Source organism: Zootoca vivipara, chromosome 7 (genome assembly GCF_963506605.1).
Source record: "Zootoca vivipara chromosome 7, rZooViv1.1, whole genome shotgun sequence".
Classification (NCBI taxonomy): Eukaryota; Metazoa; Chordata; class Lepidosauria; order Squamata; family Lacertidae; genus Zootoca; species Zootoca vivipara.
In genome coordinates, this window is record NC_083282.1 from 79,210,983 (window position 1) to 79,234,705 (window position 23,723).

Sequence of the window (23,723 nt, forward strand, 5' to 3'; positions counted from 1 at the left end):
CATACAGATCACATATACTGTGAATCAAGTCTGAGTCACTGTAAGTCTTTCGCACTTCAGTAATTTTTGTTTAAGCTAAATGGCAGGTACCTTCTGCATTAACATTAAGTCTCTAGTTTTGTTCCATTAATATCTTGTAACAAGACACTTTTCGTAATAGCACTCTTACGTTGCTTTCATGTTGTTTTTTGGCTCCAGGGGAATCTCCAGCACTTTGGTGTTGCCAATTATTTTCTCATAGCTGGTGGTGGTGACGGTTTTCCCTGTAATGCGATGGACTTGGTAGAAAGCATGTGGTTTAAGGATCCGCTCGTCTGCTGTCCCAATGAAGATCTGAAGACCTAGGGGCTTGTTGTCCATGTATCCATGAAGCTGGCAAAAGACCAAATCATTACATCATCATTTCAACGGAAAAAGGAGTAGACAAATCAAAATATAAATAGTATCAGAAAGAGAGAGATATATAAGTACAGTAGTAATTTGTTTGATCACCTGGAGCAAGTGAGGATCACCTCTAGATGACTAGACACGAAGCTTTCATAAAAAGTGTGTGTGTGTGTGTGTGTGTGTGTGTGTGTGTGTGTGCGCGCGTGTGTGTCTTTCCTTCAGTTTATTGATGTGCTACCAATGACCAAGAGCATGCTGGCTAGTGAATTTTTTTTAGAAGTTATTAACTTTTGTGGTCTAACTTTGCAAGGCTAGAATAAATTCAGGTTCAGAATGTGGCATTTATTATTATTATTATTATTATTATTATTATTATTAATTATTCTGCTCCTCATCCAAAGATCACAGGGTGGTCTACAATGTAAATCACAAAATACATAACATAACATAACAACAACAAAAACACAAACACCTAACACGTTTAAAAAGCCATCATTTAACCAGCCAAAGGCTCCCTTGTGAAATCCCCAGCTGTTTTCTAGAAACCTCTAACACGTCTCATGGGTGGTTAACAGTGAGTGCAGGCATTGGGAGTAGTTTATTTTGGAGATCCATGTTCTAATCTTTCCTCAAGTATGACGTTCCTTGGGTAGCTTTCGGCAAGTCACTCATTCTTATCCTAACCTTCTTCACAGGACTGTTACCTGTTGAGTTCTTGTGCAAAACAAATCTAAAGTGACTTTTGTAAAAGCATTTTACAAATCCTCAAATTACATAATTAGGAGATGGCATAGGGGGAGTTGTTTGAACCTTTCATCATACAGTTTGCATCTGCATTGGAATCGTTTTTAGGATGTTTTTATTATTTTATTACTTATTGTTTGCCTCCCTAGGTTTCTTTTGGAGGTAGGGAAACATATAAATATAATGAAAACAATAAAAACTTCAAAATAAGCAGCTCAGTTTAGCTCTTCCTAATCAAAGCAAATGACATTTACATGAATGAATAGATATGAGTGGGTCTAGGCTACTTCTGGTCCATCAATGGCTCCTCCTCATCCTGGAGAGTAGTGACTAGTGGGGTGCCACAGGGTTCTGTCTTGGGCCCAGTCTTATTCAACATCTTTATCAATGACTTGGATGATGGGCTTGAGGGCATCCTGAACAAGTTTGCAGATGACACCAAATTGGGAGGGGTGGCTAATACCCCAGAGGACAGGATCACACTTCAAAATGACCTTAACAGATTAGACAACTGGGCCAAAGCAAACAAGATGAATTTTAACAGGGAGAAATGTAACTTGGGCAAAATAAATACAGGATGGGTAACACCTGGCTTGAAAGCACTACATGTGAAAAGGATCTAGGAGTCTTGGTAGACCACAAACGTGACATGAGTCAACAGTGTGATGCAGCAGCTAAAAAAGCCAATGCAATTCTGGTCTGCATCAATAGGAGTATAGCATCTAGATCAAGGGAAGTAATAATACCACTGTATTCCGCTCTGGTCAGACCTCATCTGGAATACTGTGTCCAGTTTTGGGCACCTCAGTTCAAGACGGATACTGACAAGCTGGAACGTGTCCAGAGGAGGGCAACCAAAATGGTCAAAGGCCTGGAAACGATGCCTTATGAGGAACAGCTTAGGGAGCTGGGTATGTTTAGCCTGGAGAAGAGAAGGTTAAGGGGTGATATGATAGCCATGTTCAAATATATAAAAGGATGTCATATAGAAGAGGGTGAAAGGTTGTTTTCTGCTGCTCCAGAGAACCGGACACGGAGCAATGGATTCAAGCTACAAGAAGATTCCACCTAAACATTAGGAAGAACTTCCTGACAGTAAGAGCTGTTTGACAGTGGAACTTGCTGCCAAGGAGTGTGGTGGAGTCTCCTTCTTTGGAGTCTTTAAGCGGAGGCTTGACAGCCATCTGTCAGGAATGCTTTGATTGTGTTTTCTGCTTGGCAGGGGGTTGGACTGGATGGCCCTTGTGGTCTCTTCCAACTCTATGATTCTATGATTCTAGATGGGCCATTGGCCTGATCCAGCAGGCTCTTCTTATGCCTGCTCCTACTGAATGTCTTGTTGAGTAGCTCCTGATGGGTTACAGAGGAAGCCTAGAGTTTTCTAGGCTTGCACTCAATATAAAACCCTTTAATCAAGAATGGCCAGTTCTAGTGCTTTATTAAAGGAAGTTGGAGACTTACAGCAAATCAGTCCACCAGTTCTTCTGGCCTTTGCAGATGCAGGACAGACTTTGCAGCAAGGAGATGGCTAGTCCGCGGCCAAGCAAAAGTGTATATATTCTTTATACACAAAGCAGCATGTGTCATTTCGCTTGACCCAAACGTTATAGATAGCTCCCCTTTCTGGGCTCAGAGCCTAGCACTCCAAGCCCACAGATAAGGATAACAGCAAAGCAAGCCAATTAGGTTATATAAAAGCAAGTGAATGTAAACATATATGAGCTCATTACCACAACAGCTACCAGGGAAGAGGCGCGCGATGCGGGGCCGGGAAGAGCTTCGCGCTCCATCTGCTACTGGCGGGAGCGGAAGGCCGCGGAGCCGACGCCGGCGCCATGTGCGCCAGGCCGCGCGTTGCAGCCTCTGTGAGGACCAGCCGAGCTGGTGCGCAGCTCCCGAAGGCCCTTGCAGGGAAGGGCTCTTCCTCGGCCTCATCGCCGCCAAGGGAGCCAGGCCGGAGGCGCGCGTCAGGAAACGTCCTCTCGGGCGCGGTGGGGCACGGCGCTGTCTTCTCCTGCACTCCGGTTCGCTCTTCCTGCCGGCCGGCCTTCCCCTCCCTCACCTGGGTGGAGACTTCTTTCCTGCCGCTTCTGAGTTTCCTGCAGCCAATCAGAAGCCATGCTGGAAGGGGCGACTACGCAGGGCAGCGGTGAGCAGCGGGCAGGCTGGCCAGGCAGCGCCCCTCCATTCTGGTGCCCTAGGCCATTGCCTAGTTTGCTTTTATGGACGCTCCGGGCCTGACTGTACATCTTTAGGAAACTTGCTTTTTTATTTTTATACACAACAGGACTAGATATTTCTGGTACTGCTCACTAGAGAAGGCTTGACGAGTGCTCTGTTATACCAGCCTCATAAGTCTGCATGACAAAACTCTCCTATGACTCCCAACAAATCCCAGACTTCAGTCACTTTGAAAAGAGAGTGCCTACAGAAGAACATCAGCAATCTGTATCTTAGTTTTGAGAACTGAATATTTGGGAACTCTGTCTCTTGGCTCTTTTGGGTGCATGGATATTCTAACCAAGGATAAACTTCTAAGCTAAACCCAAAGGATTAATTTCAATAGGTGAGGCATCAAGTCAAAAGTTTAGCCAAAGTCTTTGGCGGTTTAGATTGCCAGCTGACAAAGCATTTCCTGCTTCTGAATAGCTGGAAATAATCTAGCAGTAGAAGCAATAATCTGCAGTCATGATTATACTAAATCCAAGGAAGTGTGTGTATACTGTACATGCACATACACACACAATCTCCAGAGACAGAGAAGAAGAAAATAACAAAACAGAATATCTATTTTTCCACAAAGAAGGCTCCTTTGCCGCTTTGCGATTCCACAAGCGGCTCACTACTTTCTCTCCCTCCCCATCCCACATATTGAGAAAAGACTGGATATGCTCTCAACTTTCTTTTGCACAAGGCTCAGATGCAGCAGAAGAGGAAAACTATGCCACGGCATTTGTGAGTGATGTTCTCCAGCAACTATCATACATGACCACATGCTGGGAATGAGTGGTTTGCCCTGAGCCCTCTCACTTTTGCCCGCACTGTTGTGTGGGCAAATTAGCAATAGCTTGGGCAACCCCCGCCTAGGAGAAGGCAGATGCCCAGCAAGAGTCTCATATTTCTGATGTCATCTCTTTAGTTGAGACAGTTTGCAAAATCCACAAGCAATAAAACCCATTGCTACTGTAGGGAATGCATTAAAATAAAAACTGAAGGCTTCCAGTTAGGAAACAGCATACTAGGTTCATAATTAGAAGAGTTAAACTAGAGCTATGAACATATGAAGTTGTCCTATGCTGAAATACACTGGTCCATAAAGCTTAGAAGTAGCTAACTAGCCTTCACTAACTAACTAGTGTCCTCCAGGTGGTTTGGACCATTACAACTTCCATCATCTTTGACCCTGCTGGCTAGAGTTGTTGCGAGTTGTAATCCAGACATATCTGGAGGGCGGTAGATTGCGAAAGGCTGTGCTATAGGGACAAGCAGCAGCTCTTCTTCTTGATTTCCCCAAGTGTACCTGGAAACCTGGGACCTTCTTATCTCAAACATGTGAAATTCCACAGTCCCATCCCCTCTTTGTGGATCCATCCATCCATCCTGCCCTTCTTCCAAGGAACTCAGGTGTGGTCCCCACAAACCCTGCTTTTATTATATAATATCATCATGGCTGTCACCCAAAAGCACCATTTTTCCTTTTGACTACTCCTTAAAACTTTGTCTGTTTTTTAACCTGGATACTAGAAGAAAACACACATATACAAACAAACAAACAAACACCCTTGGGAGGTCCCTGGCCTTAGCAACACATGTGTTATTACACAACCCCCTAGTTTGTCTAGCTAAGTACAGAGGAGCTCTCGGGCTCCTGTGTTACTGTTAACAGCCATGCCTAAAGATTAGCTCAAGTCAGTTAGATGAACAATGCCCTTGCTCTCTTGGCTTGGGAGCCCACAGTTGCCAGAATGCTTTAAAAGCTTGATATTTGGGGTTGCTTGCACACAACTGCCAAAGGAGAGAAATGCTTTCAGGTTTCATGTAATTCAACATATGGTACTCGCTTCTCAAATATTTGCATATTCTTGTTGAATTACATGAAACCTGAAAGCATTTCTCTGCTTCTCTGTTTTCAAGGCGAAAACCAAACACTCACAAATCAAATAACACTGTGTAAAATGCAAGCTTGTGTTATAAACCAGATTTCTGCCATCTTCTTCTGTGGACAGGTTTTGACAGAGGTAGTGACACACAGGTAAAAAAAAATATCATTGCCAGCTAAAATATGAGTTTATTTAAGCAAGCAGGTTTTGACATTTTCATGGTAATCTTTCTCTGCACAAATATTTGTGTGCTCTATGTACAACACATATTTTCATGAAATAAATTGGGCACTTTGAGAGAGAAAAAAACAACCCAACCACACAGCAGAGAATGAAAATGTTCAGTAAAGAATAGCAGCGGAGTTTTGAATTGGGGTTTGTTATATGAAGCATAACGGAGACAGAATTTCTATGTAGGCTTGAGACCAGGGAATATCTCTTTCATTATTAACATTCACAATTACAAATCAAGCCATTCATTCTATGTTTCTCACATCACTGAAAATTGAAAGCAGACATGTCTACCGCGAAGCCAACAATCCAACTGAAAGGGAACTTGATGGTCTGAGACATGCTAAATTTGTTTTCAATTACGTGGTCCACATTATATACCAAAAAAAATCTTGATTAAGCCGTACAAAGCAAACAGGACAGGAAGATCAGAGAACAGAAACATTAAGCTAATAGCATCCATGGTCAAAAGAGTTCCTCTTTGTTTGTTCTGCCTTTCAAAAGTCAGCAGGAGGTATCCTTGCATAGTAAGAATTAATCCGTCCCCCCATGAGACCACATGCAACATCTATGCATCGCTGGAAAGCTTCCCACAATGTGGTAAATGAAGAGGAACCCACGAGACACACAGTCTTCAGATCCATCTTGCTTTCACCCGTACAGCACTAAATATATGGCACTATGTGAAGCAGAAAGGCCAAAAACTGCTCCCTATTACAGTATTCGCATGTTTATAGAGACGGTGGTGGAGGGGGAAGAACACCCATCTTTTTTTACTCATTAGAATTAACAACAGTTCATGCATCTGATGAGATGGAATCCAGACCCCTGCAGCTTGTCCACGATGCACCTATTAAGCTTGCTTCCAGTTAAGTTATACTCAGAGCAAACCCACTGAAAACAACAGACTAAACTCATGGACATTAATTTTGTTTTTAAGATGCCAAAAGGCTCTTTGTTGCTTCTGGTTCAATAAATGTCATTTCTGTGTCTATCGATCACTCAGGTTTGCTTCAACTAGCCTCTCCTGTTCTCAAGAAAAAGCAATTGCCAAACTCCGATCTGGAATATGGTCCTCTCCCCCTTCCCCCTGCTAAAAATACTTTGGCCCCTACCCTTAGCTGCTATCCACCTTCTAAGGGTGCCGTTAACTCCAAATACTGCCTGCCTTCTGGGGCAAATAACCACTGGAAGGGAACAATTTTCAGGAAGAAACTGACATGGGTCCCCAATCTAGAGTAGAAGCATGTTCTAGATCAGAACACTTATTGATCTGTGGCTATTGCTGTCATTTGGGGGTGGTGGGGGGGTTGAGTTTTTTGCCATTATATTGCAATTGTATATTGCATCTTATTTTTATAAGTCACCCAGAGGGGAGATTAAAAGTTTTTAGACAACTAAAAATCAGACAATTACAGTTATGAAATATTTGGCTGGGGGCAGTTTAGCCTGTTCTGCCACCTTATGGCTCAACCATCCTAGCCCCACCTTATTTTGCTGCATGAATAGACCAGACCCCAGGAAAAATGTCTTCCAGAGTTGAAGACCAGACCACCAGGGTCTTCTGTGTCCCCCACACCCAATGTCATTATTGCTAAGAAAGTGTTCTGAGTTTTTGCACATGACCACTTTGGCAGTGTTAGTATAGACACACACCTTTAGGAATAAAGATCATTGCTGAACATCAAGCCATTGACCTTTATTTTTTACAACTTTATTTTTGCATTTTGATAAGTATGTTTAACACCCCATTGTTTCCATTTTCAGAGAAAATGAAAAATCTAGAAAGAAAGGTAGACTATTGGTATATATATATATATATATATATATATATATATATATATAAACCCTGAAAAGAACCCTAAGGTAAGTTATTCACAATAAGCCTCTCCAAACCCTGCCTAAAGTATATTATATATAGACGAGACTGAAGAAGAAATCAACTCATTTGAGTCACATTTACCAAAAAAGGGAAAAAGAAGCCAGACATGATGTGTACCTTTCCATATTCTATTTTGGGATTTTATTTCTTTCTTTTGGTAGAAATGGACTACTGCTTTTTTTCCTTTTCATTTTTGCATAACAGTTATAATATTAATACAGCTAGACTTGGATTGGTCTGTAACCCAAAGAAATGCTAGGCACTTTGGCAGATGAATAAACAACATCATTCTGCAAACAAGGAGAGGCTTTCCTTGTTGATTTTATTGCAAATATTGATTATGCAAATGTGTGTGTGTATGCGTGATTAAATTTATCCTCCCACCATTTTTTAAAATGAGCTTCATTCCTTCATTTGTTCATCAGGATGTGCAAAAATGAGGTCACTTTCAGAACTATAGTTATGTTGATAAATGTATGCATACATATGAATATTTATTTTGCACAAACACCTAGCATCATATGTGCAGAAATGGCTATGTTGTATAAAATGGCCTAGGTAAAAATCCCAGCTCAGTTTACATGGCATGCAGTTCAAGCTACACAGTTCACAACACATGCCAACAAACATTGTTCATACCTTTCTGTTTTTTGAGATTACGATTCAGATTCCCAAAGACCCACAGCTCCTTATACCCCCCATAGAAAGAAATTAAAAATGCAAACTTGACCAGATGTAGCTATGCACTGAGAAGAAAAATCAAGCCAAAAACTTCTCTATCACATGTGTGAAAGGGTAAAAGAAAGAAAGCGCAAGCAAGCAGTGGATGAACTGGAATAGTGACTGAGATAAAGTGATATCCTGCAATGAAGAAACATATATCAGAATGGCCACTTATGCATCGCCTTTAAATAGGGTTTGCATCGCCCCAAAAACAGAACAAAATGTAACACGTATTTACATAACATTTCCATACACTAATTGATTTGTGTAGATGCAAAATTTAGCAACAGTTACAATAATTTACCCCTTCATGGATCACTGCCTTGTCGTGGCGAAGGGGCTTGAATAACTCCAAGAAGCTATGAGCTATGCCATGCAGGGCCACCCAGGACGGACAGGTCATAGCCGAGAGTTTAGACTAAATGTGATCCACCTGGAGAAGGAACTGGCAAACCACTCCAGTATTTTACCAAGAAAACTCCACGGACATAAAAAAGGAGAAGCTTTGAGAAGAAAGTGAGAGTTTCCAACGCATGCTCTGGTTCATGGGGTCACGGAGAGTCGAGCATTACTAAGATGACTAAACAACAACAACAACAATTTAAAGAGAAATACAATATGGCTCACCCTAGTGAGGAGACAACAGGTGACGGGTAATAGTTCAGTCTGCTGTTAACTGTTGATGGGCAAATTCAGGGCTCCTTACTTTTAAACCAAACGTGAGACTAGACAGCCCTCAAATAAAAGTCACCTTAAAATAGAGGACTGGCAACCCCTTCAAAACAGGTGGCTGACCTCTGCAGAGTAGGACACGTGGCCGCCCTAGCATATGTGAAGTTGGATTTGGGGATAGGTTCTGATGGATTTAAGATGGGAAGTGCAGCTTAAACCACACAGAAGTGGTCTGCATCATAGCGAAGGAGCTAGGAAGGGATGGCCTGTTTCCTCCTTCCAGAGAACTTTGCTTCAAGGGAGTGGTACGCTTTTTCTCATAAATCAGGATCTTCAATGACGATCACACTCATCTTCCTGTCTAGACAACACAGACCACTCTTCCAGAAGGAAAAATGGAATGTGTATGAATGAATTCACAGGAGCCAGTGATTTAACCCGGCCGTCAGTTGATAAATTAAGTTGACAGTGGCTCATAAATCCCCGTCAACAATATGATGTTTGGGGTGGCTGGAGTGGAAGAGGATACCATGGCAGATGATGTATGTACATCAAATGCTTCAGTCTTATAACATATTTACATGTAATACATCACATTGAAATGAATGGAATGCCCAAGTTCAATTCTTGGTGTCTCTAGTAGGCAGTAGGACTGGGAAAGACCTTCTCTGCCTGTTGGACAGCCACTCAGGGGAGACATTGACAAGCTAAATGGATAAAAAGTCTGGTTCTGTACATGACAATTTCATATATTTATAGCATCCAGCCGTGTGATAAGAAGACTAAACCTCACCATTTCTCTGCAAGTACCTGATCAGAAACCAAACCCTTCACAGGTCAGTAAGGAACCACCTTATCAAGCAACATATATGTACACTGCAGTGCTGTATGTTTATTACTTGGCAAAAGGCCGCCTTAATTCATCCGGTGTGTGCATATACCAGTTCTCAATGCAATACTCTTTGGGGGGGGGGGTTCCTATTGCATTTGAACAACTGCATTCAGCACTGGCAGCTCACTTGTTCATTTCTGTGAAGAACTGGGCATATTTCTAGCGGAAGTCTTAAAAATACAACGTCACTCCAAATGGGGCACACACACTGTGTGGCCAGCTTTTCCCAACAAGCCAGTGGTAGTTCAGAGACCCATTTGTCGACCTCTGGGTCAAATAAATAAATAAATAAATCTGAACACAGAATCCCCGCTGCCTACAGTTAATTAAAAGCAAATACAAAGCTAAGTGAGAAGTCTCTTCCTCCCGTCTCTTCCCTTTCCCTGCTGCACGGAAGAAGATAAGAAAGCACTTGAGACATTTTCTCCCTCTGGTGTCAAAGGAACAGGTAAAGCTTAAAGCAGAAGGTTGCCGCTGGCTCATGTTAGCACTAAGTTTTCATCAGCGCTCTTTTTAACATACAAAGCCCTTTGCCATTTTTATTTCACGTATCCTTTGGAAAGACTGGCCCACTCTGCTTTATAGAACAAGGATATAAATGTCTTCTACATCTGGGGCAAGCAGAGCAGTCCAGTCAAATCCACTTTATTTATTGTTTTACTAGAGTATGTTTTGCCAACCAGAGCCAGGTGAAAAAGACGTATGCTTAGAATTTAAGAACTGGGTGCCTCTGAGAATATTGTACGTTTAGGAATTCATTTTCAGCACCAGAAGAGGTCCTAGTCCTTTCACACAACAAAAGTCTGCTCCTTCCCTACAATAATGGATTTCTATCATTGCATCTAAATAACCATATACATAAGTTTAACGAATTCATGTCCTCTTTTGTCCTTTTTTGAGCCAAGGCGTTAGTGGCCCCTGGAACCATGAGGACTTTAGAACTTTAATTTTTCAATTACTGGGGGGAGGGACAAGAACTTTAATTTTTCAATTACTGGGTGGAGGGATCAGGGTATTGCATTCCAAACTAGGTTTTAGCCACACACAGAGAACCGAGAAATGCGGATTTCACACAGTCCAGAGTTCATTGTGTTCCTGTGAGTAAACATTTCTGCGTAATACCCGCAGTCCAGCCTCTAATTTGCACCAAAAGTTCTGGTCTACTGCATTAATTCAGGGCTCAGCAAGACACATGGCAAATACAGTTACAGGGGGAAGGAAGCCTGTAGTAATAAACACTGGGGCTTACACAGGAGCTGCAAGATGTGTTAGTAGTTCAAAGTCAAGGCCGTGTTTGCTGTGAAATGTTTTGTGAAGTGTGTGTGTGCATGGAGGGGGGATTAGCCTTTTCTAGTTGTTGTCACTTCCTTCCTCTCGTTCTTTTAATACACAAGCACCGATGCACATCACTCTGCAACTGAATGCTGAGGCTTGCATGGGTAATGCAACATACAGCATGCAATCTGGTCCTCTACTTACATGTTACATGTGAACATATGGAACAAATCCCCAACAGTGACACCTGTTAGAGGAAAGCACTTCTGGAAGGGATGGCTCCGGGCGTGGGGGTGGGGAGGGAGCAGCTGTGTGCGTGCTTAACATGCACACATAATAGGATGATTACAAATAAAGAACTGACAACCCAACTTATTCAAAAGATATGGAGTAAGGAAGAACAAATTAGCGAATCAAAGGTCGAAAGGATAATGAAAGGAATAGATGAGATTAAAGTAAGCAAATTTAGGGAGCTCGAACAAAAATTCTTTCTAAAATGGTATAGAACTCCGGCCCAGCTAGCTAATATGATACCAGGATTGAACCCTAACTGCTGGCACTGTGAACAAGCCAAGGGATGGTTCTCCCATATGTATTGGGAATGCCCAGAGGTAGGAGGATTTTGGAATAAAATCCTTAAGGTTATTAATGAAGTTTTTAAAGCTACCTATAGACTTCAATCTTATGACAATGGGTATACTAGGAAACACGGCCATAGAGAAAGGTGACCAGCACACCTTCAAAGCAATGATACTAGCAGGAAAGGCAACAATAGCTTTAGGTTGGAAAGATAGAGAAAAATGGACAGTAGAGGTCTGGACTAATTATTTGTTTGAATTTATTCAGTCAGACATCGTGGCAGTAACGTCACAGGAAATAACATGGAGGGCCAAGTCTACTGTGATGGAACCCCTATCTTCAATGGATAACAACTACTGGATCAGAAGACATTCAGTGGAAACTAAAGACATTGTGCCCGTGGCTGAGGACAACTGTTTGAACCCTTCCAATGGATTACGGGTGGGGGAGGGGGTGGGAAGGGAAAGGAAAAATGGTACGGGAAATTAAAAATTGGAAGGAGAGAATATAATGTATGTAAAAATTATCGTACTTCAATAAAAATCTTTTTAAAAAAACAACACAAAAAACATGCACACATAATTTTATTTGTATGCCGCCTTTCCACAGTTCAAATCATGCACAAGGCAGTAAATGAAACACCAGAAAATACACAGCCAAACTGAAACTTTTCCACTTAAATCACAGGGTCTACAATAAAGATACCAACAAAACAAAACAAAATCCCCAGCAACAACTCCCACTCCCTTAACAAAAACCCCCAAACAAAATTTCCCCAGCCTGCCACTTTCCAGGGGCAGCTCTTATCCAGCAGAGTTCTAGATACGAGGTTAGAAGGGTTAATATGCATCCAGAACCCCAAGGGATGGAAAAGTCACTGAGGAGGGGGTGATTTTTGTTGCTAGGCAGAGAGTATAATTCAAATGATACTTCACTGGTCACAAAAGAGCTTCATTGGCTGTCTATTTGCTTCCAGGCCCAATTCAATGTGGTGTTGCGTGCTTTAAAAGCCCTGCAAAGCATGGGACTCAGGAGAGTGCCTTTCCCCCTATCATCCTGCCCATGTTGTTTAAGATCATCTGATGAGGCCCTCTTCTGGGTTCCTCTCCTATCAGAAGCAATACTAATGCAGCAACTAAAGAGAGTGGCTTGGCTGCTGCCCCTTCTCAGCAGCGGCCCCCACCTGTGACTTGCCTGTCACCAGCATTATTAGTTTTCAGGTCCCAGGCCAAAGCATTTCATGTACTATTTAAGTACTGTTATGTGATCTGTTCTGCCTTATTAATGTTTTGTATTTTCATCTGGTTGTTACAGTCTGATGCTTAGAAACTGCACTTGAATCTGTCCTGGGGGAGGCTGGCGTATAAAAGTTTTAAATCAATTGCAGCAGAAAAGGGCTGGCTTGGGGAAACGGTTAAGCACCAGCTTCTCTCCTCTTCACCCATGCCTAGGATTATTTTCATAAATAGCTTACTACGGATGCAGAATTTGAGGCACAGTAGAAAAAGTTAAGGGTGCTCTGTATTCTCCTCTGCGTCTTTCTAGGCTTTCTAGACTTTAATTTGAGCCAGGCCTTAACCTCAGGACCCAGGTCTTTTAAAAGTGCACGAAGACCGCCCTGGAACATCTGAATTCAGTGATACAAAAACAGGTGCCTCTGAGCATGTGCCGAGTGCATCTATCACATCTGAGCATTCATAGTCCACTTCTACTTTTCTGTGCTTATAGCAGCTTGCTGCCCGGGGCTACCCTTCATACAAACATCTAAACAACTGCTGGTAGGACTCGACAGGAGTTTACCGAGAGGCAAAGGATGTGTCTGTGTGCCACATCCTCTCCAAATTGGGTGACTGTGCCAACCTGGATGGGGGGAGGGGAGGGGAAGCTGCATGTCAACACCAGCCTTTGTCCTCAACACAGAGCCAGTTGTTGCTATTCTGGGCCCTTGAACAAGATGTTAAACACACAAAAGCCCATGTCCTTGCTGAATGCATCTTGTCCTGCCAGAGGCTCTCACTTTAACAGGCGGACAATTGTTCTGGTGTTCTAGGAGCACCCTGCGAGCACATACTCCTCAACGGCGTGTGCCAAACTCCCGAGACCAAGCATGCAAAAAAGAAGAAGTGGCATCAGAGAGCAAAACCACAAGATAGAGCTAGGGAGGATATGAGATCCACTGCTGTGCTGCTTCCCTTCCCTGACCAAAGTCAGCTCCCACAAAAATAAAGACTTCTTTTTAAAAAAAGAAGAAGAAGAAGAAGTAAGCAGAGTCATATTTCAGAAATTCATTCAACAGAACGGGCAGCTCCTCCCTCAAACTCTTAAGTAATGTCAGGAACAGGGAAACATTAAACAAGCGCACAATGAAATCGCTGGATTGGAATTTATCAATCTTTGATTATATTCATTTATGCCCGCAAGGTTCTCTGTCCAAGTGCAGTTGTCAAAGAAGCAGAGCTAGAGAGAATGTGTTGCTGTCTTTAACCCTTTGTGCTATTTTCAACATTGTATATTAGTCTTTTGATGTGTTTATGCCATATGGAAAACATACGTTTTTGGGTGGCCATGCAAATTGACTTAATAGGTAAATAACCTATATCCTGTGTATACTTTACATCTGTCCTTTTCATGCATCGTGTGCATTTGTAGAGCTATCTTGTGCACATGTTCAGCATGGATATCTGCAAGGGGGAGCCTATGCATGACTTGACAACTTCCCCTTAAGTGCCCCATATTATCAGGGACCCCAATTGTGCACATGGAAGATGGAGAGAGCTTGCTATCTCCTGCTCTGGAGCGTAGGACTTGAACCAAAGGGTTCAAGTTACAAGAAAGGAGATTCCGACTAAACATCAGGAAGAACTTTCTAACAGATGACTCTTCTAGTTTCCTGTCACTCCACACACTATAGTGTTAAATCATTTGCAACAAATATACAGCCTTAAAGATAAAAAAAGGATGCATCCAGCCATCCTTTCCATGGGGATTCAATGTGCCCCTTTTAGTACATCTGATTAGGGACAGCTTCAAAACCAATGATAGACTATCAGCAGAATAAGCACGTTTCAGCTCTTGGTGTGCTGTGCTGCAGATGGGAGATTGAGGTACTTAAATACTCTCCCACCCCCCAAAAAAATCTCCCTGCACTTGTAAACCTAGACTACTTTGGGGGATAAAAACATCTGTTGGCCAGGATCCAAAGGAGCATGTGTGAGCAGGACAGAAGAAACACATAACCGGGCTTGTTGGTTTTACCTCAACAACTTGTAATGCTAAAGGAGACAAGTCGCAGGTTGATTTTTAGTGCACTAGGAACTGCTGTGGCAAGAAAGTACAGTCAATGGCAATCCTAGACTGTCGCTATTTTCAGATGGGATCATTCAACCACATACTGGCAAATTCAGATTGTGCAATTCATAAGAATTGAAGAGTTGGAAGGGACCAGGAGGGTCAGAGGATAGTGCAACTTCCTGCAATGCAGGGATCTTTTGCCCAATGTGGGGCTTGAACTCACGACCCTGAGATTAAGAGTCTCATACTCTGCCGAATAAGCTATGCAATAAGCTTTTATGCAACAAATCTGCTTCTTCCCCAAAAGATCAGACTCTTTGGCAATAAGGAAATGGATGGGAAATGCGCAAAGTGTGGGATAACTCTAGCTTTGATGCAACATCATCTAACCTCCTTGCAAACAAATCAGGAAGAACGCTTTTATCCAGCAATGGCTAAAAGACACCAGCTGAACACACAGCTGTTCATGCCTCTTCTTACATGTTCATGCCGCTTCTTTGGAACCCTGTCATAGCAACACATCTCATATTTAGTACTAAGGGATCCTATTTTACCGGTAATTCCTCCATAAATTTAGACTAGCCAAGCTGGAATTCTCCCATTAAAAGTAGCCTGAATTTGCACACTTGCAATGAAACTCAAGAGAGTTCACCTGATCCTTCACTATCCCCACGACACCCCATCTCTACTTCTGCAATCTCAATCCACCTTGCAAAATAAAAAAATTAAAAAAAATCTTGCTCTGAACTCAGTGACTTTTCTTCTATGAATGCATGAACTCAATCAACCTGTGACCCTATCACTTTACAACTACATAAAGTTTACAGTAGGCCATCAAATGCCTCATTGAACTAAGTGCCAGCTTTGTGAAGTGCTTCTCCTCTTATCACACTCTAACCCTGGCCAATGAAACAATCTCCTCCTGGCGTAAAGAAGATATTGCAAAAGCAGGTGAGATAAGTGACTCCAAAGCACCCATACGTCAGCTTGATTTATATTGCCAAGCCCTACAAAGGGCAACATATATATGCAGGTTGACTTCACTACCAACTGCCTTCCTGAATTCCAACTCTACAGAATGATGTTATGCCACTGCTGCTTCAGCAAAGGCTGAAGCAGCAGAGTTGGGCCTCCATTTTATCTAGATACAGGGCCATCTTAAAACATCAGTCAGGACCTGTTATTTTCAAGGCAATCATACTGAGTTTAGTTTGTCAAACTTAAAATGCATTTTTCACACCTTGTTATAGCATCTCAATCCCTGAGAAGCACCCATTTCTTCTCCTCACAATAACTTTTTTATTGTTGAAAAAATAAACCATAGAACAACCTTATGCCTGAATGTGAAGGCTTCTCTTAAAGTCAGGAATTTAAAATGACTTATAGGTGTCTCTAGACCAGGGCTGTTTTATAGGGAAGAGCTAGGTACCCAAGCAGTTTATAAAAACTGAAGTGCTACTCTCTCTCTCTCTCTCTCTCTCTCTCTCTCTCTCTCTCTCTCTCTCTCTCTCACACACACACACACACACACACACACACACACATGCATGCAAACGATGAAATGAAAACAAGAGTCAGGAAAATGACTCCGTGGCCTGGCCTCCAAGTATTTGTAAAGTGGATAGAAGAACTATATCTTCCCAGACCAGTAGGAGACTACTGTCTGCTATCCATAAACACCTTTTATAAATATGTTGCACTAGCCAAACAATGTGCTGCTATGGCAGGTTGCCAAGAGGCACAGAGCTATCAAGAAGCTGTTGCAGTTCATCTTCTCCGAGAAAAAAGATCTTACCTGGACCACGGGGTGCCCCCCTGTTGGTGCTTTGACTGCCCCTCGGCTCCCTTCCGTCTCATAGTGGGCACGGTGGTGGGGTTTGGGCTGCACTTCGATCCGCAGCTCGTAAGAGCCAGAATGACTGGAGAGGGGCCATTCAAGTGGTGGGAGGGAGTGCACAGGAATGCTGTGGGCAGAGAAGAGGGACATTAAGTTGGAGAACGTCATTATGGAATGCAGGTTGGCTTTTTCTCTTTCTTTCAAAAGAGGTCAGGGTGCACAGCCTCCATTAAGAAAAAACGGAGGGGTTCGCCTTCCCTCAGAGAATTAGCACAGTGTCTGTCAGTGACTATGGGTCACAATTACTTTATAGATCACAATTACTTTATGGAGCCTCCAGATTTTGAGGCAGTAGGGGTTGGACTGGATGGCCCTTGTGGTCTCTTGGCAGGGGGTTGGACTGCTTGGCAGGGGGTTGGACTGAATGGCCCTTGTGGTCTCTTCCAACTCTATGATTCTATGATTCTATGAAAAGGACTGTTGACTTCATGCCCTGTGTTATGGGTTCCTGGGGGCATCTGGTCGGCTGCTGTGGAAAACAGGATGCCGGATGAAGTAAATAGGCTTTTGATCTGATCCAGCAAGGCCTCTCTTATGTTTGACTTCACTAATGCAGGGAGGGGGAAGAGACAACACTGAATGGTAAAATTAGTGGGCAAGCAGAGATGCTTTAGTCTTGCTTCTCGCAAATGCTTCCGCTGGACATGCATAAACGATTCCCCCCCCCTCTAAAAACAATTAAGTCCAGCTCAGTGAATGCTAGCTGGGGGAAAGACTTGAAAGGGAGAATTAGTGGGTACAGAAAGAGTTACGAACTCCTCTCTTATGTATGCCTAAGTGCTCCATCCCCACATTCTCAGTGTCTCATTAAAATCATATGTTTGCTAATATCTCCACCCTTTGAAACAGGTCCCTGGTAAAAATTTACCTCTACCAAATTATTTCTACTGTTTGGAGGTGGGCTTGTGCATGCGCAGAGATAAACAAGAACAGCAAACAAATCTAATGTGTACAAAGTGTACACTTATTGTCAGTTTAGAGAGGTGTGAGACTGCCTTATACCAAGTTAGATGAATGGTGCATCAGGTATTCCTACTTGGGAATAGCCAAGCATCCACTTTGCATGCAGAAGATCCCTGGTTCAATCTTAAGCATCCGCAAATGAAACTAGGATTGTCTCCTGATTTGGAGATTTCCGTCTGTTTGGAGCTAGATGGACCAATGATTTCAATGGGTCTACTCCCAGAGTGATTTAGCTGGATATCATCCCGTGTTTGGTGGACATAACATCTCCCAACGACCGGTTACATATCAGAATGCATCTTTCTGGATGCATCCGTAACATAATAACTGGCTGGCAACTCAAACAACAGGTCCTGTATTGCAGGAGCCATTTATAAAAAAAAAAATTCATTGGGTATCACGGTGGTAGTTATTGTTTAGAAAGTAGACAAAGGCAGACCACCCCACACACATGCATAATGGAGGTTTGGGCTATCAGGACCAAATTCTTTCAAACCTGTTAGAAAGAGTGACCACAAGACATGCAAGCTTACCTGCAGATAGGTATTGCAGGCATCAGCTGCTTTGGCCAAGATGGTGGCACTAATAAGATAGACTCAGGTGGTGGGTTTCTCCGATCATCCTGCTCGCAAGGCCCAATGTATTCAATTGGCTGAAGCATGTGACACGGCATGCTGGCTTTGTGGGAAGACATCGGCGAAGGTTCCGGGCTGGTTCTCCATATTTTTGTGGGGACTCCGCAAGAGGGATCAGTGGTGAGGTTGCTCATTGCATCCATCAGGCTAGAAGAGGTGGATAGCTGGGTGTAAGTGATTGAAGAGCCGTCTTCTCTCAAGGGGATCTGGGGAGAGGCCTGCGGAGAGGGGGTCCTCGATTGCCGCGGAGAAGCGCAAGGTTGCTGACTCCCGTAGAGCTCGGGGCAAGGGTACTTCCGCTTTGCTCCTGGCGATGACGACCTTGAGTTGGGACGTGGAGATGTTGAACGTGGCCCCAAGCAGGTATCCTCCACGATGGTTGCTTGTGGGGACATTATTGGCGAGGTTCTAGGGGAATAATGAGCATGGGTGTTTTGAAACTGTGGACAAAGGTCATCACTAGGGCCATTATTTGGTGAAACGCATGGTGAGGTATAAGGAGAGAAATTTGTCTCTGAAATGAAGCTTGCAGAGGAGCCGCTGCTAGGAGGGCTCAGGCACAGCGGTTCTCGGTAGCTCTCAAAGCCAGGGACAGGCAGGGTAAACCTTGGGCTAGCAGTAGCTGAGTTGGACTGATGCTCTACCAATAGATCTGTGTCTCTGCTGCTGCTGAAGGGACCCCCCGAGTGAATCAGTTCATAAGATGGTGTTATCTCAATCCTAGGGCTCAAAGTAGGGGGACCGGCAGCCTTGCCCGGGTCCAAGTAGCATTTTGACCCTAGGCTATCTGGCTGTCCGTATCTGCCCATGTGATCTGCCGAAAGGCTAGGCAAAGCGAAGGGGGTGTATGGCTTGAGGCCATAATCCGAGACATCGTCATGAGGGTAAGTAACTCCAGAGGGTGGGCTGATGATTTTATGTGAAGGAGTCGGTTCTTCTGGAAAAAGAAGGGTGGCTTTTAAGACTAGACATACCACGGCAGAAGCTGAGCAATCACGGGTTAACAAGAAGGCATTAGCAACAGTGTGTTAGGAAAAGGTTGTAAAGATATTGCATATTTATATCGGTGGAAGGCTGCACATGGAAGTCTGCAATCAGCTGCTTCAAAGCTGGTCATTCTCAGAATAGAAGCAGCAGCAGCACCATCCTGAGATCATCCACACCCTGTAAGGCACCAGCAGTGTCAAACCAGGGCAACTAAGCCCACAAACCTGACTCCTGGTACCACTTGGATCATTCTCAGAATGAGGCACTACTAGCCCAGTCTCTATTAAACCTGTAGCATTCCCATATAGCGGCCAGATCCAGAACACCCCTGCTTTATAACTGGCATATATTTGTGTTAGCACATTCTGGTGCCAACATAAGTTTTAAAAATGCCTTCCAGTGTTGCATTATCCAGGACATGGGCATATAACTCATTTTGTTTTGTATTATGAATCAAATATGAAATGCATAGAAGCCTTGGGCCCTCAGTCTGCCTAGGTGAATTGAGCTGAAGATTTTAACATTGTGTTTTCCAATATTGCCAAGAACTTGCTAGCTTTTAAATATGCAGAACCTTTTTATAAAAAAAAAAACAATGCTGAAAACTGCAGTCTAGCTGAAACAGAAGCAGGTTATTTTATAGCCTGCCTGTAAAAACTCAGTGACAGAAGGATGTGTGCATCTACTTGCATGCACCAGTAATTTTAGGATCACTGATTGTTACCCAAACCTGAATTCTGACATTCAAAACAGGTTGTAGAACTGAACCCTGGTGAGCGATCACACTAAATGAAGCACTGTGTAAATCAAAGATGACAAACTGGTTTCTGGACTCCAACTCACTGGTGGGATTTGGGATTCCAAAAACAGCTGGTTTCCCAGCCCTGGGACACAGACCCGTACCCTATTACTCTACTCCCTTGAACTATGGGACATGGCAGCCAATTTCCTGTCTATCCATTACAGGTATGTTTCATGCATGCAGTCATATTTGCAGTTATGTTTATTCCTTAAAATGGAGATGGTAGGCTTTCGAATTGAAAATCTGCAAAATCCATGGTTTTACCTTCTAAAGTTCATATGTTGCAAATGTTTCCAACAAGAAATGGGTGACAGAGGGAATCCTCCTCCTTGGATTTATTTTGTGAGGTGTGTGGAGGGCCCCTTTTGGAATTGACAAAATATGCCTCTTTTCCCCTAGTCTCATATTTTACTTCAAATATTTTACAGACTGAGAAATGTTTCACTCAACACAATCTTGCCAGATACATTCTAGGCCCCCCACCCCACCCCACCCCCAAGGCTGGAGAGAATTAAGGAAATCAAGTATTGCACAGTTCCATGTTTAATCTCGGACACAGCTTTATTTTATTCCAATAGATAAGAGGTGAACGTTTTATCTATGGCAATATAAAAGTGCATTCTTGGAAGTGTTCAGATCTCATCTAAGTTAAAAATCTTATTGCCTTCCTCAATATGACAGGAAATTTCTCCTTCATGTGGACAAGGATAATATTGAGAAAGACTACAATAAAGTTCTAAAAAGCATTTTTATATACTCCCTTTGAATTCTAGGGAACACAAATTTGGGTAGGCCAAACTAAGGGGCAGAAACCAATTCATTTTGCACTGACTAACTTCCAACAATGTGTTTAATGCAAATCATGATTCTGTTCACACTGGAGGTTTTCGTTGTTGTTTGTTTGTTTGTTTGTTACATTTACTTCAGTCCCTATATATCATTGGACTACAGATTCCAGCATCCCCGACCATTGGCCATGCTGGTTGGGGCTGATGAGACAAGGAGTCCAACAAAATCCGGAGGGCCATGGCTTAGTCATTCATGCTTTACCATATATCAGCCACTCTCATCAAGGGCCACCTACTGTGTGACTATCTACACACAGCTTTTATTCATTTTCCTAAACAGGAGTGAGTACTTTTGTACCGGAAAAGTAACTGCAACATTTAAAACAGCCTGGGGATAGAGCATCTCTTAGGGTGAAACATCACATCCAATTTTTATTTTACACTGCCCAGAAGGAAACTGTTCAAATTGCTACAGTAATGGTTATAACCCAAATGAAATTTTGCATGTAGTGGTTTCTCCACTTGATTGCAGACCAGCCATGAATGCCTCCTATTGACATGCTGAATGTAGAATACGGTGTTGGCAGTGATACAACAAACTCCCTGGCAAAACTCATCTACCCTGCTCCAGTTCTGACTTGGAGGAAGGGCGTCAGCTAGCTTGCCTTCTTGCTGCTGTTCTTAGATGTGTCTTAGAGGTACATCACCTCTCCAAATCCCACAAGTGTAGAATAAATTGTGAAATTGTTGCGCAAGTTGTTATGGCCATAATGCATCTGTTTGTGACATCATAGTCTGCAGCCATGGGAACAGCTATGATGGTACAAGCTCAGCTTTGTTACTCTGCTGTGAAGTGGGAAGAAAAGGAGGCTGATTAGAACACAGCAGTTCCTGTCCTTAAGATTAAATCCCCTGATGTGGTTTCAATTTAATTAGCCAGTACATACTTCATTGCCACCAAGACTGGGCACGTAATTAGCAAACACTCAGCCGTTGGTCATGCCAACCTGACTTGGCTCTGTAGGAGCTACCGTACTGCTGTTGTATTTTTAATGCAATTCTGGAAAGCACTACAGAACCAGCCAGCAGCCCAACCTAATTCAAGGCAGAAGGTGGTTTTCTAGAAGGCTTTTCCTCCGAGTCACATGGCAACTGCAGATCCACTAAGAGCACCTCTGCCAGTTAGCATGAAACAATTTAGTACAAAATTGGAGACACAACCACTCCCATGATGGGATCTCTGTAGTCCATAATCTAGCTGTAATCACAAACTAAAGATAGCACTCTTGAGAACAAAGGCAACTAAAACAAGACATACAGTAGCTGTTGGCGTTATACTACAATTAAAAACAATCCAGCACTCTTCATTTTAGACTCTAAAATTAGAGTGCCTACTTATGTGCGCTCTGTTTTTCTTAAAATTAATAGTTTAACTTGCAATCAATTACCCAAATTGACGTTAGGGGGTGGGGGTGGGAGGAAGCATCATTTTGAGAAATGGGCATGTGTGAAAATAGTATTCTCACTTTACCCACAAGTGCCTGCAACATTTGTATTATCTCACTGCCCTTAATTTTGTTGAATAAAACATTCTGTTTAGGCCTTAGCATTTCCACTGCATTTATTACTTTAAAGTAGAACCTCATCTCGCACATTTGTCTATCTGGAGGGAGGAGTCCTGAACAAAACCAAGGACAAAAACCAAGAAGTGTTAGATGCTCTTATTTGATTGAACAAATGCTTACTCTTATCTGTAATTTTCTTTAAAACACACACACACACACACACACACACACACACACAAAATGCATTTTCAGCAGAAAGCGGCACTTCCCTGCAATAACAACTGCTACCAAACACAAGCTAGATCTCAGCTAGAACTAGCTAGGTGTCCACATCTTCAAAATGCTACTTGAAATTAACATCTAGCAAACCCAGCCTTCTGCCACCCAGCTCCTGATTTTGCCTTTTGAACGATCTGTCCTGGTCTTCGCATCTTAGCACAAACAGTCCATGGGAAGGCAGAAAGTGCCCGGCAGGCATCATTCTGCCTTGTTGTTTATTCTGAGAAGGTTGTTTGATACAAGATGTTGCCTGCATCCATTCTATGGGCTAGTTATAAGATTAGATAACAATTATCACATGCCCAATCTGAAGAATTAAAATTTACAAGCAAGAATAGCCCCCTACCCTGAGACGCTAAAGAAAAAAGAGCCAGTGGGATTGCACAAACTGTCTGATTATGGAGGGAAAGGTCTAAGTTTGAATTAAGAATGTGACATTTCTTAAGAGATCTAGATTATGAATTGGTTTCAGTAGCTTTGTCACATCAAGGTCAAAACACTAGGCTGGATTGCCAAATTTAATATATATCATTATTACATTTCTGCAGACCCTACCAACTTCTCTATCCTTCTTTCCTCCCTCTGCTTTCCCTACCCCGGGCATCTTGGGAAGTGTAATCATAAGCACCAGACTACAGAAACTCTGGGACATGGGTGGCATTGTGGTCTAAACCACAGAGCTTAGGGCTTGCCAATCAGAAAGTCGGCGGTTCGAATCCCCGCGATGGGGTGAGCTCCCGTTGCTCGGTCCCAGCTCCTGCCAACCTAGCAGTTCAAAAGCGCATCAAAGTGCAAGTAGATAAATAGATACCGCTCCGGCGGGAAGGTAAACGGCATTTCCGTGCACTGTTCTGGTTCACCAGAAGTGGCTTCGTCATGCTGGCCACATGACCCGGAAGCTGTCTGCAGACAAACGCTGGCTCCCTTGGCCAGTAAAGCGAGATGAGTGCCGCAACCCCAGAGTCATCTGTGACTGGACTTAATGGTCAGGGGTCCTTTTACCTTTACCTTTTTACAGAAACTCTAACAGG

The 23,723-nt window shown here is 43.0% G+C and overlaps 1 protein-coding gene across 6 annotated transcripts in view; it reads right to left on the reverse strand.

Annotated features, from left to right (window-relative positions):
* NFATC2 (nuclear factor of activated T cells 2) overlaps positions 1–23,723 on the reverse strand; it is a 137,200-nt gene that overhangs the window by 87,088 nt on the left and 26,389 nt on the right. For 3 of the 6 annotated variants that reach the window (XM_060277311.1, XM_035121779.2, XM_035121780.2), the window contains exons 2-4: positions 18,170–19,208; positions 16,572–16,740; positions 170–372 (exon numbers count right to left, since the gene is read on the reverse strand). In XM_060277311.1, coding sequence (XP_060133294.1) covers positions 170–372; positions 16,572–16,740; positions 18,170–19,208 — 1,411 coding nt within the window. The remainder of the gene's footprint in view (positions 1–169; positions 373–16,571; positions 16,741–18,169; positions 19,209–23,723) is intronic. The other 3 variants (XM_060277313.1, XM_060277312.1, XM_060277310.1) reach the window with 2 other exon arrangements.